General features: G+C 37.9%; 1 protein-coding gene across 1 annotated transcript in view; it reads left to right on the top strand.

The window, feature by feature from the left end:
* The window catches only part of MMRN1 (multimerin 1), a 39,819-nt gene extending 24,045 nt beyond the window's left edge, over positions 1-15,774 (top strand). Inside the window, 5 exon segments of the mRNA XM_083862180.1 lie at positions 818-991; positions 5,459-6,692; positions 6,694-7,436; positions 13,110-13,256; positions 14,391-15,774. Coding sequence (XP_083718306.1) covers positions 818-991; positions 5,459-6,692; positions 6,694-7,436; positions 13,110-13,256; positions 14,391-14,812 — 2,720 coding nt within the window. The 3' untranslated portion in view covers positions 14,813-15,774.
* Positions 15,775-16,588: the final 814 nt, after the last annotated feature.

Below are 16,588 nucleotides of genomic sequence, written 5' to 3'. Positions count from 1 at the left end.
TTTTCTAGCTTTGCTTACAAGCATTCAAACATCTAATTTAATCAGCATCTTCCAAAAATCTCAGACTAAGTTTGATACCTGTCACCTGTCAAACTCAGATGCCTGGTTGAAGTAATGTGGAGTCCTAATTTTCAACATCAAGGCATCCTTCACCATTACCTATCTTAAAAGCATCCATCTAGGCCTTTTTATTCCTGAGGAGGCTACAAGTGTCAAAAACAATTTGGGCAGGTTTTAAAATAAAGCTGACTTTGTACATTAAGTTTTAGTTTTTAATGATAGTCTAATCATTATTCCAAAGTAATTTATTTATTAGCTGTTTTTCTGCTTTGCTGCTGTGTTGAACAATTGTTTATTTTGACCCAAACAATGGAAAAAATGATGTATTCCTTCAGACACAGGCCTCGCAAATTCATGAAGTTGTGTTATAAATGGTAAGTAAAAATGAATGCTTTTGTGACTGTGTTAAAGGAGATTGACTTAAATGAGAGTTAACTGAATAGCCTGTAGAGTGGAGGAAGAATGGCACTATGTTGATTAAAATAAGCTAACCATTCAGAATACTGTTGTAGAATCATAAATATTTTTAATGGATACATATGCTTCAGTAATTATTAACCACTGTGCTACTGAATCTCATTAATACATGACAAAAATCAAGATGATCATTAGAACTAAAACTTCATAAACTTTTCACCCCACTTTTAGTTAATGTCTCTCAGTCAATTATACCTTCTGTTTTTTTATTCATTCCATGATGTTTAACAGTACTTGGTTTGTTGGGATTTTTTTCTCCTCATTTTGTTCCCTCATCCAGCACTTTTTCAAAAAATGAATGAGAGGATTAGCAGTCAGGAGATGAAACTGACTTTTCTACAGAAGAAGGTTGACAGCATTGCTGCTGCAATGAATGATGTGAGCCAGATGCTTTCTTCTCTGGAAGGCAAAATCAATGAAGATAAGGGCAGAGAATTCCAGTCCTTTCTAAAAGGTAAGAAAAATAAATTAATGTAATCACTCACCCTGTTAGTGATGCCAGGAAAAATAAAACTAAAAGTCTTCATAGACTGTCCTATTCTATTACTCATCACTTGTAGAGAGAACCCATTTTTAAAATTTCATTTCATATGAGAGAGATTTGTTTATTTCAACATTCACTATGGTGTCTTTCATAGTGACAAAAAATTTGTATTCTTTGGTGCTTCCATCGTCTACGTGGTAGCTTTAGCCATTATCAAGGCTTTTTCATTTACTTAGAGCATCTGCAAATATTCTTATGTTTGTTTATGTTTATCTGGCAGCAGCTAAAGGATGTAGTATTTGTTTTGCTACCAAGTCTAACTAATATTCTTTAATACATAATTCACACTTACAGGGCAAACTATAAGAAATTCTATGGTGCTTCTATTTATAATAGAGCAAACATTCTGCTGAATAATTTGTCCCTGATTGTATTAGGCTATATGTGATCAACACCTCTACTCATGTTCAGTATATGAGAAAGACAGAGCTAGAGAGAGAGCAGGAACTTGAGCACATCCTCACCAGCAGAATTATGCATCCATTTGTTGTGAATCCTGCAACAAGATCTGTGTTACCCAGCTAAAAGTGGTGCTTAACAAGGAGATTCAGACTGAAACTGTTATTTCCTCCATATGCAATATTTTTATCATTTTTCAGGAATATTCCCAAAACCATATTTTACACTTCAGAATCCAGAGGACTTTTCTACTGTTTAAAAATAGAACAGAGGTTCTGGAGTTCCTTACATTGAGATAAAACTGAATGAAACAATAATTGGTTTTGTATCTCCCTCAATTTTACCAAGTCGTGTCCCATTTCGTGTATTTTCAGTCTTCTGTCTCCTGAGACGTTCCTGCCACATGCTAGATGGCTCTCTTGTATGTAAGCAAATTCCATCTCTTGATTGGTGACCTGCTTTCACCTCTCTACATATTGCTAGATGATATTCTTGACCTTTGGGTGCACATTTAATTTGTCTTTGAATATTTTCTATTTCCCTTCTGCTTTCTCCTCATTTTTTGTTTTATAGTTCACTTGTTCTAGCTGTCATTTTCATGCTAGTCTAAGAGGTGTTTTTCAGCATCGTGTTTCTACTTCTGCAGTCCCTATCCATATTTCAGGGTCTAAGTCTTAATTAAATGTGCTGTTCAAAACCCCCCTTCTCTGAAAATCTGCTTCAAGCCTTTGTTTTTACCTACAGTGTTTTATATTACACCTGCTCAGAAAAAAATCTCCAGCTGATGTCCCTTTTTTGATTTTTCTTCTCAATCTATCTCATAATCAAGTAGCTCCAATGAAAAAGGTGCTATCAACTACATTCCTTGGCTCTAATTATGAGCATTCCAACACAGGCTATTCTTGGATTCTATGTCAGTAAGCAGCAGGAATGAGGAAAGGAGGGGAGAAAGAGAAGGTTAGTGTGTCTGTTGGCTTGTATGTGCAATGACAAATGACAACTGCAGTTTCAGTCCAGGAAATATCAGTCAGTTGTACTCAAATGCAAAAACAGCATCCTAAAGTAGCAGGTCCTGAAAAGACCTTCTCTACTGTCCTGTAACACTGGACACTCTGCCTTGCTAAAAATTACTCTTAGTAGCTCACCTGAAGCAAACCACAACTTTGCCAGTACCACTGCTATCCTGAGGCAACCTGCTTTTGAAACACAGTCAAGTCTGTAGTTGCTTCATACTATTCAGATATTCTCCACCTACATTTTCATTTTCTTCCTGTGATGCCAGGTCCTTTGCTCACAGTACATACATTGCCTTTTTTCTTATGACAAAAATTCTGATATTCTGCCCAGCTTTCAATGAGGCTTTATTAGAAGCAAGGTCTGATTCTGTGACCAAACAATTCAATACAGTTTAAAAAGTCTTTAACTCTTGGTTTCATTGATGACTTTGGTGACACAAACACGTCATCTGTTGATAGAGGGCAGCACTCACTGGAGTAACAGATACACTCCTCAATTTTCTTAATGAAATCTGTTATGCATTTTAAAAGTTGCTTTCAGTACTCAGGAAGCTGTTCCCATTGTTACTTAGGGAAAATAATTTTGTGCTCTTTTTAATTTAAGAAACTCTGCTTACTTCGTGCTAGACTTTTCTTTCTCCTTTAGCTCCATATACCTCTCCTCTTGATTATTAAAATGTACACTCCTTTCAAAATTAACTCAATAATGGAGTGTTAATCACTTCCAAGTCAGAAATGTCATTTGTGGCTGCATATATAACCTCAATTCAGTCTCCTGTGTACATACATTTATTTTGTACCTTATTCTTCAAAGAATTGAAACTGCAAAGACAGTGTATGTTGACACAGAGTAATTACACGCTTTAGTTTTCAGCCAGGAAGCTAAAATTAAAATTTATAATCTCATAAAAAGTGCAAGAGACCTTTAATGTTCACAGGTGGTTTGGACCTTTCTATTTCAAAATGAGCAGCAGAGAAATTGAGTTACATCCATGAGTGCACACATGTATTTGCAGCCCAAGCTGAACAGTATGCCCAGTTGTCACCAAGTTTGGGTCAGGGCTTTGTGTGGACAAGTGTGCTCCCACAGCCCCTGTTGCACTTTGCTTAGAAGCTAGCCAGAAGGCAGGGTAGAGAGAAACCCAAATCTGTCTGGTTTATCAGGCTCCATACTCCCCTGGTAATGGGAACACTTGAAAACCAGAGCTGAGCTCCATGCTACACTCACTATCCAAATACATGGAGCCAGAATAACAGAGTGAGGCTGGCACCTTCTTGGCTGTCACAAAAAGAAGAGGTTGGTATAGACCATCTGGAGCACCCCTTGCAGATGAATGGTCTGTTATCGAAATTTGCTGCTGAGATGAACCAATTTAATTGATTCCTCACAGAAGGTTTAGAGTAATCTTGGTTCTTTCCACAGCCATTAAATTTTTCTTCACAGCTCATTGTGTCTCTTAGAGTGCAGAACAATTTTCAGCATCATAAAGTAACCTGACCAAACGATCACTTGGATTTTCTGCATGCCAGTTTTTTTAACTTGATTCATATCTTGGTTTTTCCTCTCAGCTGCCAGGACACCTTTATTCTCAGGTGTTTGTGTGCACATACATGTGCTTATTTGTGTACATGCATCTGTCTAGTCACTGATTTGCTCTTTAGGTAGGGAAAAGGAAGATAATAAAGGTAATCTCAGTATTATCACTGTTGTTTATTATACGATATGTAAAATTGCTAGGACGTTTGGGCCTCAGTTGACAATAATGGAGTTTAATTCTTAGGAAATTTCATGCTAGATTGCTGATGTGGCTCTTTCCTGGCCTGGCAAACTTGGGTCTGATTTCCTGATGTTTTACCTGCTGAGAATCTACCTTCAAATAAGTTTTCAAAACATGCCTCAGTGTTTTAGAGATGAAGAAATAAATTCCAGGCTGTAGAATTAATTGAGAAGAAAATGGAAGAAGGGACCAGATAAATTCTACCTTTATCAATATAGTTTTAATCAGAGAACTTGTGGTCACTGGAGCATTGTAGAGGTTGAAGTGTTTAATAATTATATCACAGTCTGGCTGCAAAAGTTTATAGGGTTTATGCAAATTGTGCAAAGAATGCTTTAGTTGGACAGAGGAGCTACCTTTGAAGAAAAAATTAATAAAATTCCTTCTAATCTCACACCAGAGCAGGACTACTGCTCTAATTGATTGAAATATGTTATGCAGAACTCTTTTATGCCTGTCTTGACCTCTTCAAGGCTATATGGGAAACGTATTTTCATGTTCACTGGGGCAGAATTCTCACACATTCACTTCTGCCTAGTGCTTTTCAGGATCATAATTCCTAGGAGCTATTTGAGGAGCTGTAGTATGCAAGGCTTAAAGTTTTAACCTTTAAAATGCCTTCATTTTGCACTAGTTGTAGTGTTACTGTCTTTAGCTATTTAGTAAGGCTATTCTTTTTACTTTCTCACAATAGTGTGTTGCATAATCACCTAGTGCATACAATACAGTAGAAAGGTAACAATCTCTGCTTTCACTTTTTGACCATAGTGTTGTAAAGCAAATGGGGTTTTGCCTTACTTTCCTAGTGGAGAAAGGACACATCATCTTTTATAAGCAAGCCACAAAAGCACACAGATCTCCTCCTCTCAGTGCTCAGGAACAGCTTAGGTGGGAGGTCAAAGTTGATACCACATGTAGAGTTTGAGTTTCCCCTTTCAAAATACTAACAAAAGTCCCACTGCTTTCAGTAGAAACAGGGATGAATCCTCAAATAGTATATCTGTATATAAACTGTAAGCGTGCTCTACATTCTTCAGCTATACATTTCTCTCTATATGTGGGTAAATTGGGGCAGGGAGGTGTGTTTCTCCTCTGTGCAGCACTGTTTGCTCACATTGTGGGAAAAACTTAGATGCTACTAGCACAGTTGATTTGATTTTCTGTGTTTCTCTTTTCCCCCAAAGGTCTCAAATCCAGAAGTATTAATGACTTAATCAAAGACATAGTTGGAGAACACTTTCAAGTATTTCAAGTTGAAATGCAAGAGAGCATGGCTCAAGTTTTCAAGACTATGTCTAGTATGTCAGGTGACCTTGAAAATACAAAAGAATTAGTCAAGCATCTGAATGAAACCCAAAATAAATTTGCTCAGGAGAAAGATAGTGGGCCAAGGGAGCTTGACATTCTGGAGCTGAAGAGTCATATGGCGCAGATGAGAGAGGAAATGGCCCTCACTTGTGACAAGCCTGTGAAAGCTTTGCAAGAAAAGCAGAAGTCCTTGGAAGTTAATTTGGAACATCAGCAGTCAAGAAGTGTAATTTATTATCAATCTTTAAATAGGACCCTTACTGAAATGAGAGATGCTCATGAACAACTGTTATCAGCTGAACAGTCTTCAAGACAAAACCTCCCCTCAGCAGATAAAGTCTTGGAGTACAATGTTACAGAGTACATGATCTCACTGCATGAGAAAGTAAAAAGACAAGGCATGATGGTGCTGGAGCTCTATGATGACTTAAGAGTCCAAGATAGCAAGATCAGCAACCTCAGTGTTACATTGGAAATTCAGAGAGACTCTCTTCTGGGGGTCTGTGATGACATGTTGTCAGAGAGCAGGACAGATTTCCAAGCACAGCTGGCAGCAGTCCAAGAGAGTGTGGTGGCTCTAAACAAGAGTCTCTCTGATATGTTCCTTCCATTGGGCAGTAAGGTGGACAGAATGAATGAGCAAATTAATGACTTGTGCTATGATATGGAGATCCTTCAACCCTTGATTGAACAAGGGGTACCTTTTAGTCTGACTTCAGAGTATGAGCAACAAATTCAAGCTAAAGAATTCAAAGAGAAACTTGAAAACCTCACTGTTGTCATTAACAGAATGAGTTCTGCAATGAAGGAACTATCCGAAACTCAGGAAGGACTTAAAAATGAATCTCAGGCTTACCAGGAACTGTTTGAGGGTCGTGTTAATGAATGCTCCATGGAAATAGAAGATGGATTAAACAAGACCATGATAGTACTAAACAGTGCTATCGATTCTATTCAAGATAATTATGTACTGAAAGACATGCTACATACTCTAAGAAATGAGACTGAAGTTTGCTGTGGCAGAGCTGAGGAACTGGACAACCTCTTGGTTTTTATTCCCCAGTTCCAACAGTTGAATGAATCCCTCCAGTCACTTCTTTACAGCAAGAGACGAAATTACTTCACAAGTAGTGCCATCTCTTTCCCATAATCCATACAAGGAGTCTGATAAAAGTATCCTTCACAATTTGAGTAGAGTTTTCTATATTTTAAATGATATATCATCAAAAGTGGAAAAGCAGCAACAAGATATCAGCCACCTGGAAGAAAATCTGTTTGACTCTGTGGAGAGTTCAAAGGACCATGAGGTTCGCCTTCTGAATGTAGAGTCAAAAATTTCCAAGTTTTTGGCCAACAACTGTGTCCTGCTAAAAAAAACCAAAGCTGCCTCCACAGAGAAAGAACAGGTGGTCTCACTTCAGCTCCAGGCACTGAGTTCCAGGATCAAGGCCCTGGAAGCCAAGTCAATTCGTTTCTCAAATGTCATTCCTCTTGTGAACAAGACTGCTCATGAGGCCTGGGGGCTGTGCCAGGATGCCAACAACAGCATCCAGAAAGTGAACACAAGCATACCTGTGCTAATTAAATTGGCTCAGCCAGATATCCCCCTGCTGCAGAGAGGCCTCAAGGAGCTCATTGAGTCCATGCTTGAAGTAAAAGCTGGAACTATTTTGACAAATTTAACCCAGCATGTTGACATATCAATGGTAAATGCAATGAACAATGTCACGAAACTTCAGAAGCAGCTGAAACCAGTTATAAAGAAACCCTCCCCAGCAAAAAAAGTGGCAGGAAATGCCACTCTGAGCCTGGCAAGCCGAAGCCAAAGAAACACAGATAATGCAATAGATCCAGGTAATGCATTTTACTCTACTAAAAATCAAGGTACATTTTAAAAAGACTTAGGTAACCATTGTGATGATCTGAGTGGCAGAACTTGACTGAAAGTAAATAAATAGTCTAAAGACAGCTGTAAAGAGCATTTCAGAGAAACCTGAGATTAATCTCTTGCTTACAATAAATTTATTTTGCTTATGAGATTTTGCACTCCATTTAATTTTCCTTCATAGATTCCCATCTGATCAGTTTAAGGTGTATATACATGCACACACACTCAGCTGAGAGCCTGACCTTTGAAAAGTTACCGACGATTTAGCCAAAATCCAAAGAACAAGAATTTTATGCCTGCAATCTCAATTAGCAATTTCAGTAGAAAAAAAATGTATGCAAGCTCAGAGAGATTTATGGAGTTGCATCAGTACTTTGCAGTGTCAGCGGGAATGAAAGGTATCAAAAACCTGAAGCAAGTGAACAAAAATGACTGCAATGAGGCTTTTGCTGGCTCCTTCAGGACTTCATTGAGAACTGCAGTTACCAGCAGTGAGTTCCTGAAAAAGCAGAAGTCAAGCCAATAAAGTAAATTGGCTCCAGTCCCCACCTGGAGAGCAGCTCAGCTAAGCAGAAGCTGCCATTCTTAAAAAGGAAATTTTGAGTGTGATCTGCTTCTGAACTTAAATTCAAATGCTATCATGTGAAATGAATTATGAATGAATTCACAGAAGTACAAACTCTTGAGTTGTGACTTCTGCAATCGTACTTGAGTGAAAATCAATAGCACAAGATGATGTTTTATGGAAATATAATTTCTGGCACAATACAGAAAATGAAGAGTGGATGAGTGACTCCAAGTGCTGAGATGACTCTAATTCACATTAAAATTAGACAGGTTTCTTAATGACAGAGACATGTCCAGATACTCTTGAAGATCTAGACCTGAATATTTTCTGTAAAATGCTCTTAAACTTATGAACATTTCTAAACCAATACTTGGTCCCTATTGCAAGCAGATGTAGAGGTAGTAAGAGCTGTTACTCTTGTTTGTGTGCTAAGGCCATGGGCAATCTTCTTTTCCCTCTCCATGATTTTTTCCTTCCTTTCCACTTTGCTTCTTCATCTCTTCCTGTCCTAGGGACATCATTTCTTAATGATCAATGGAAAGGATCCTTCGTAAAACCATAATCCCATGAGTAGCTTGGTTTCTGATAAAATCATACCCATTGAAGGATTTTAGTCCTTGGTTATGTTTTCTCTTAGAGAGGGGACACAGATACTAGAGGAGGTAATCACACTTAAAATGAACAAAGTAATTTGAATATTTTGGTATTCAAAACTGCGATTCTTCCTCAGTCATTTTCAATTTGTCTGTTACTGGCAATTAAAAGAAAATGGAAATTAAAAAAAATTGTTCACAATTGAAATTAAGAGAAAATGAGAGATGTCTGTAATCCTTTCTACACCATGTACTTTTTGCAAAATATGATTACTGCTACCTACCTGAAGCACAGGAAGGTGTCACCTGCTCTAGTTTTTACTCCATATTGATGAATTACTGTTTTCCCATTTATTATTTATACTCAATTTTAACAAATAACTTTCTTGATAGCATTTGATACATACTCGCTTACAGAAAGTGCATTTCTTTGCAGATGTTGAGAAGCCTTATTTTTATATGAGGTTTCTAGTTAGCAATGTTTATGCTGACTTTTCCATTGGTAATGAGATTCTGTACTTAACAAATTTCATGCCCAGTAAAGCCATACATTAAATTTCTATAAGTTAAAGAAGCAACGCCATTAACCTAATTAACAAATATCCACCTTCTGCCTGGGTAGATTTTACTTCTCCAGGAATGCTTTTTCTCCCAAGTTCTAGGATAACACCAGAGATTTGTGCTGCCTCTACAAAGGCATAATTGACTAATTGTAAAATGTATTTCATCTTAGATTTCTTTTTTCAATTAAAAGAAAATGAATAAAATTTGAGAAAGAAGTGAATGATGAATTTTCATTTACTCCAATATGTTCAATATTTGAACCTACTCTAACAGATTAGGGGTTAAATTGGCTTTAATGTCCTCAGGATTCGACTCTGAGGTAATATTTTCGGAAGTAATTAGTAGAAGTCAAAAGAAAGCAATGTGAGTTTGCATTGCATATGCAGGGACATAAAATTTTGCAGGCTTCCCATACTGTGGAATGAACTAAAGAAAAGTTCTATGTGAAGTAGAGGCTGCAATACATGTATAAGGGGTGAAAGCATCAACACTTCACCTGATACAGACTGTAGCAGCAACCCAGAGTGGATAAAACAGTGATTATCCTAAGACAGCTCCAATATATGAGGTGATGATGATGATAAAATATATATTTTTTTAATATACATATGTACACACAGAGTAGCTATTAATTAGACTTGTGTTTGGGTTATGACTGGTCCTGCTTTCCGATGCACTGTTCTCCTGCAGAAATAGGTGATGCAGTGTGAGGGCAGTTTAGTTCAGTTCCCATTTTTGTGTTGATATTAATGCTGTTCTCTAAGGAATCTAGAGGTTACTCTGCTTTCCAAATGTGAAAGTACTGTCTTGTTGCATGTCTTGTATTAGTTGTGGGTTTTGCTTTATTCAGATTATGCCACCCTCCCATTAGCATGAATAACTGAGAGTCAAGCTCTGTTATATTTATGTGTGAGAGGTAATTTCATTTCATTCTCACCTTCTTTGTGTCTTATTTCTAATCTAGTTGTCACAAGATTTCTAGCTCCTAACAGAAATGCAATCTTCCATTGTTGCTTTTAATTCAAGCCTTTTTTTTAAGTGAAATTAACCTATTAAATGTTTTCCATCTTGTGTTTTAATTGCTCAAATGAGATAGTTATTCCAGTTCACCTTGGCGACATACACTTCAGATTTACATATTTAATCTTTCGACTAATGGATTGATGAAACTGTTGTGTTGTTTTAAATTTGGTGAGCCTAGCCTAAAATCATCACACTGGAATTATTAGATACCTCAGCTTAACAGGGAAACTGAGTTGCTGATATGGGTCCTGACACTCCACCCCACCCAAAACTGGAGGGCACAGCCCTCTCTTCCTTGCTTTTTGCCCCCTGTCAGCCTGAGAGTGCTAAGACAGAGGTGATTCATAACTATAGGCTGACGACCAGTTTGACCAACCCTGTGAGAGCAGGGTGGTTTAGTAGATTCCCAAGCTCTTACCATGTCCCAGGGCTTCCTGAGAAGCAGCTACTGATAACTGAGTATTGAGAATTTGTTTTTAGGTTTCCTCCTGGTCAGAAGAATTTTCAAACCGAACTACTGGAGTCAATCCTTTCCATAAGGAGACCATTAAATTGCTGAATATTTGTTTTACCTCTAACAACACCCCAGTAGATGCTGACAGAGCGTCATTATTTGTTTGAGATTTGTTTGCACAGTACTGGCAGTCTATTTCCCAGAAGAGCTTCTAGCTGTTTGCCCTCCCAAAGAGTAGCAAAACTGAGCATTAACTGGCTCTTCTTATTACTACCATACCAAGTGCAATTAGCAACTACATTTTATTATCTCCTAGGAATAGTGACAATTTAAGCCTTGAATTCATAGTCTCTCTCTTTTACTCATCTACACACTACTAAGTTGTGAAACATTCATTAACAATAAAATATTTGCTTTAGTAGGAGATCATTTCCTAATCTGAACCTTTTGGCATCTTTACCCCAAGGAAATAATTCAGACATACTGTCTCAGGACACTTCAGCAGGAAAAGAGAAAATGCTGGGCAGAAAAGTAGCCTCAGCCAGAAATTACAGCAGAAAGATGCTATTGTAGCATAGTTACATAGAGATTATTGGCACAGTGGAGATCTGCAGCATTTTCCTCTTGCTCTGAAATTCCTAATTTGACTCAAACCCCCACACAACTTCTCCTGCTCTAGCAAATGGAGGAGCTTCCCAGTTGCTGCTAAGCAGTGCTTCACCAGGAGGGTTAATTTAATATAGATAAAACTATGTCTGAATTTGAATTAAGTCCAAGGTTAAGTTCGGGCAGAATCACCCCACAGCAGTCTTCCAAAATGCTAGTCTCATTCTCATTATCATTTCCTTTTAGTAATCTTTTTCCTGTTTCTTGGCTTTACTACTTGTTTATGATAAGTAGAGGCCAATTAGCAGGGAGACTGCTGTGTTCTTACAGGAAGCTTTTGTATTTTGGGAGTATGATACAGTCAGCACAATCAGCTGTTTTCCTTCCTTTCCTGCTTTCCTTTGACGTGTGGTAAATATGTGGATGCTTGGTAAAAATCACTGAAATGCTGTGGGTGCTTAGTAAATGTGAGCGAAAAATAACTTCAATGAAGGATGTAGCAAACAATTATCTGAGAAGAAAGCCATTATTTTCTCATGTCTCATGGCTGTGCTGTGACCCCAGTCATGACAGTCCTAAATTGCTTTATTTCAGGCACTACAGAATAGAAATTAATTCTGTGAAAAGAATGACTGCTCTGTTTATAAACCCATATGCTATATCAGAGCAAATTCAAGTGTCACTGTACAATGTGCCTCAACATTCTGCTCACTGAACTAAAATATGACACAGAGTTTGCCCTAATGCAGCAGTCTGTGAAATATCTGGTTGGGAAAATGAACATAACACTGGAATTACTTTAATACCTATGTGAAATCCAGGTCAGCGTTTTTCTGGCAATAACTAGATGCTTTTATGCAAGACTTTTTCAGTTCTGACCTACCAACCTAGATTTACCATAACAGGACTGTGTGGAATTCTCATTCCAGAGTTTTGCTGGTAATTCCTGGCAAAGAAAAGGGTTTTTTTCTAAAATATCTGATTTTTTTGACCAAGCTAAGAGAAAGCAAAAACGTGTGGTTTGGGAATGCTTTATGTTCAGAATTTTTGATAGCAATATTTAATTTTTAATGTGACCTGAATTTTCTCCCCCCGGAAGGCTGCTATGACAACACATTATTCAATTATGATTGGTAATTACTGTCTGAGAGCTCAGTAGCACTGGCCTGACAGATTCTCTGTATTGGCTGAGTGTAATTTGGCCATCTCATACCTAACTGGGATCAGAGGCTAGGACACCCTCAGTGACGGTGCTCTGCAAAGCCACCTGTTTGGTATAATTTTTCTTGCTTGCAATCCAAAACTTCTACAACAACCCTGGTAGATATACTGGAATTAGGGACTTCTTTATGGGCAAGTACTTGAAGTGGCTGGGATAGTATTTAGGACCTTTCATCACCAGGAGCCTGACTCTCCTGCAATGATTGTTATGTGCTTGAGTGAAAAATGTTGTAGACAAAACAGTCCAACCTGTACACCAGCAGTACAGAATCTCTTCTGGTACACCCAAGGATAAGATTCAGTTCAGAAAGAGCAGCTTGATCTAACTTTGGAGGATCTTCTTTCTTACTGCATGACCCTTACCTGATCCTTTGAGACCAGCAGAACTCAGAATTTACAGGTAATCTTGAATATATTGGAGGATAGCTGAGAGTGTGCTGTGTTCAGGTAAAGTGGGAGGCTGGACAGGATCTGAAGTTGGCCTTCACAAAGAACTTCAGCAGAAATTGTGAATTGACAAAGAGCCTTTCCAAAATATTGCATATTTAGGAAGTGTCACTGTCAGGGCATCACAACTGAGGCTGTTGGTTTTCCTTGCTCTCTTTCACAGGGCAGTTTTCAGCATGTGCCAGTTCCCCATGCCAGAATGGAGGAACCTGTGTCAATGACAGACAGAGTTTTGTCTGTGCCTGTCGCCACCCCTTTGGAGGAGCCAACTGTACTGTGAAGCTGATGAACGACAATTCCCTGAGTGTGGGCAAGTACAGAATTTAGCAGTGCAATACAGGATCAGTCTGGGCCTCTGCCCCAGGGCCTAATTACTGAGCATTTGCTGGTCAGAGGTCTCACGTTTCACTTTAATGAGTGACAACTCAAGCAGCAGAGTCCTGTGTTTTGGTGCTGGAGACATCAATCCCCGCGGGTGACTTGTGATCTCTTTTTTTTAATATGACCAGATGATGGGATTAAATTGGTTTGGGACCTGCCATAATAGCTGGAAAACTCCCTGCTGAAATGTGCAGAGTGGGAGGGTGTGCAGTAGATGGATTTGAACATGATGCCATGGATTTTGAAGGGGGAGGTAAAATCACATCTCTGGGAAATACTGGCTTCAATGCAGCCATAAATGTTCTATAGATACCAGTAGCTACCAGGACGTGGGGGACTGTGCCCTCAAGGAGTCATTTTAGGCCTGCTTCTGGCTTTCATCAACAAAGGATGCAGCCCTTAAAAGATTTCAAACGAAAACAAAAAAAGTGAAAATTACACTTACTCAGCATAATAAATACAATAAATAATTTACACCTAGGCCAAATGGAATGTGAGTTTTATGCATCTTTCAGCAGTCATTTGGCTGATTTTTACTCATGACAGCATATGAATAGTGAATGAAATCATTTGTACAGAAGCAGGGAATGATAGTGTACAGGCTCAGCTTGAAGAGAAACCCATATACTTTTATCCCCTCATTTAACATCATGAGTGCTAAACCTCCTCACTGTTTGTCTAAGATTTGTGCCAAAATTCTTGGCTTCAGCTCACTCCCATAAAGAATAAAAGAGATCCTGGGGTGGAAAAACTAGGAGAGAGTGTAGGGAGGAAAGAAAGCTTTCTTAATGATAACATAGCATAGACAAAGATAAAGTTCCCTTGCCGTTGCTAAATTTTTCTCTGGTGGATACATCTAGTATTAACTGTGAAGAAAATTAGTTTTTATACAACATAAAAAGATGTGTTTATGGAGGAATACTATGTTTCAGTTTGACAGACTCAAGGTTTGTCATCCACAGAATGCTGTGACATCAGAAAAGCTGCTTTTGGTCTTCTGGCTGGTCCAAGTTACCTTTCTACAATGTAACATCACTTGAAATTGTTCTTTATTCCTTTTCAGATTTTTCAAAAGGATCGTACAGATATGCACCTATGGTGGCTTTTTTTGCTTCTCATACATATGGAATGACAACTCCAGGACCCATCAGGTTTAACAATCTGGATGTCAACTATGGTGCCTCATTTGCTCCAGCAACTGGGAAGTTCCATGTTCCGTACCTGGGAGTCTATGTTTTTGAATATACCATTGAATCGTTGAGTCCACGTGCCTCTGGCTATCTGGTCATAGATGGAATAGACAAACTCACTTTTCAGGCTGAAAATATTAATAACAACAAGTATGCTGACAGAGTAATTACTGGAAATGCCTTATTAGAGTTAAATTATGGTCAGGAAGTCTGGCTGAGACTTGAAACTGGCTCTATACCAGCCAAGTATCCACCAGTAACTACATTTAGTGGTTACTTATTGTACCGTACCTAAGTCAGTCCTTAATGTGAGCTACTAGTCAAATGAAGCAAAAAACCTGCAGGTGAATTTAGCTTTGCATTTAAATACTTTGCTTCTTTAACAGCACTAAGCTTCCCAATATAATGACTTTTCTAGTGCCGATCCTCCAAGATGTTCTTTGGTTGTAGCCATGTGCACAACCCCAAGGAGTCCCCAGGTTGGAGATGGGCGAAAACAAAACTTCCTCATATTAATATGACTGGGAAGCAAAGATCTAATCCTGTTCTGCTGTTACATTGCATAGACAGATTTACACAAGATTGCTGAGAATCACTTCTCAAGAGAAAGCTCATTTTGATCATTCCTTTACATCCTGACTGCAAATCAAAAGTGATGGAAAGATTTTGATGACTCAGATGCTGGATTACTACTTATCTCATTGTATCAATTGATAATCATATGTATATATTCTGTTTGGAAAAAAATATATTTTTCATTTTGCCTACCATTATTCACCACATACTTTGATATGTCAGTGTTTAATTGATTCATGATTTTTTTTAATATAACCAGTATGATGATAAACTAGGTTTTTTAAATCTGGCAGCAAAAAAAAGAGGAACAGATTCAGATTAGAAATAAGATATTTTTAGCAATTTAATTAGGATTATATAGGATAAAACACCATGATGGATTTGGTAGATTCTCTCTGCTGCTTAAAATATTTAAATCGCAGCTGGATTTTCCTTGGGCAATACATTTTAAGCAAACATTGTTATATTCGCTTCACACAGATTTTAGCATTTGGCCTATAAAGTACACAAGATTAAATGATATTACCAAAGTGTTTTCTAAGTTTGAGTTCTATAAACCTATGATTTCATTTGTTTCTGCATTACATTCACTAACCACTGAGGCAAGATGAAATTAACTTCTGTCTGCATGTGATTTTTCAAGCACCAATCCAATAAAGAAATATTTTTAATTGATGCCTGACTGCCTGAAAAAACAAGCCCTCAGATTTTTATTCTTACTCTTTGCAAAGTCCCAGCCTGCTTCAGTTTCTTGAGATCCTATCCCCTGGTGTGACTGGCCAGGTTATTGTCTTTGTTAATGATATTTGACCAGGTTTTTCTGTGTCTCTGTGTTTATCTCATTCCCTTTTCTTAAAACTGGAAAAAGCTAACTATGATCCATGTCAATTTATTGAAATCCAGAATGTTTTGGAGTTCCCTGAATTATTTCATTTTCCACTATCAGGAGCTTTTCTTTAAAACACATGGGAATCTTCAGCTCTCTTCTTAGTATTATTTTAATGTATCTTACAATGACTCTGAATGAATGTGCTACACACCTTTCTCCTGTTGCATACCACATTTTTTCTGTAAACACTCAATCTTTGATATGGCACTAACTCAGCCTACTGTATCACTGAATGTTATCAAATATAATGAACACAAGCCACAGTCCCTCCTTGTATGACTTTGTCATTTTAATGTGTTTAGTCCTCTTTATTCCTGCTGTGGTTATGGCTAAATGGCATGAAAATTACTCTGAAGATGAAATTCAAATGACCCACTAGAGACTGCATCTCTGTTTTAATGTGACTTTCTTTGCCCTTGCTGCCCTTCCCTCTAAATCCTTCAAGCTGAGTCCTCATCTTCACGGACACTATTTTCCCCCCAGCAATCAGATAATTTCTGTGTCAGTGTACTGGTTTTCTTTCCTCTTTTCTCTCTCTCTCTTTTTTTTTTTTTTTTTTTTTTTTTTTTTTTTTTTTTTTTTTTTTTTCCTCTCCTCTCACAAAAC

The sequence above is a fragment of the Zosterops lateralis genome (assembly GCF_965231275.1).
Source record: "Zosterops lateralis genome assembly, chromosome: 5".
In the NCBI taxonomy this organism is placed as follows: Eukaryota; Metazoa; Chordata; class Aves; order Passeriformes; family Zosteropidae; genus Zosterops; species Zosterops lateralis.
The sequence above is the reverse complement of the archived record's forward strand: the minus strand, read 5'-3'. Positions and strand labels throughout refer to the sequence as shown.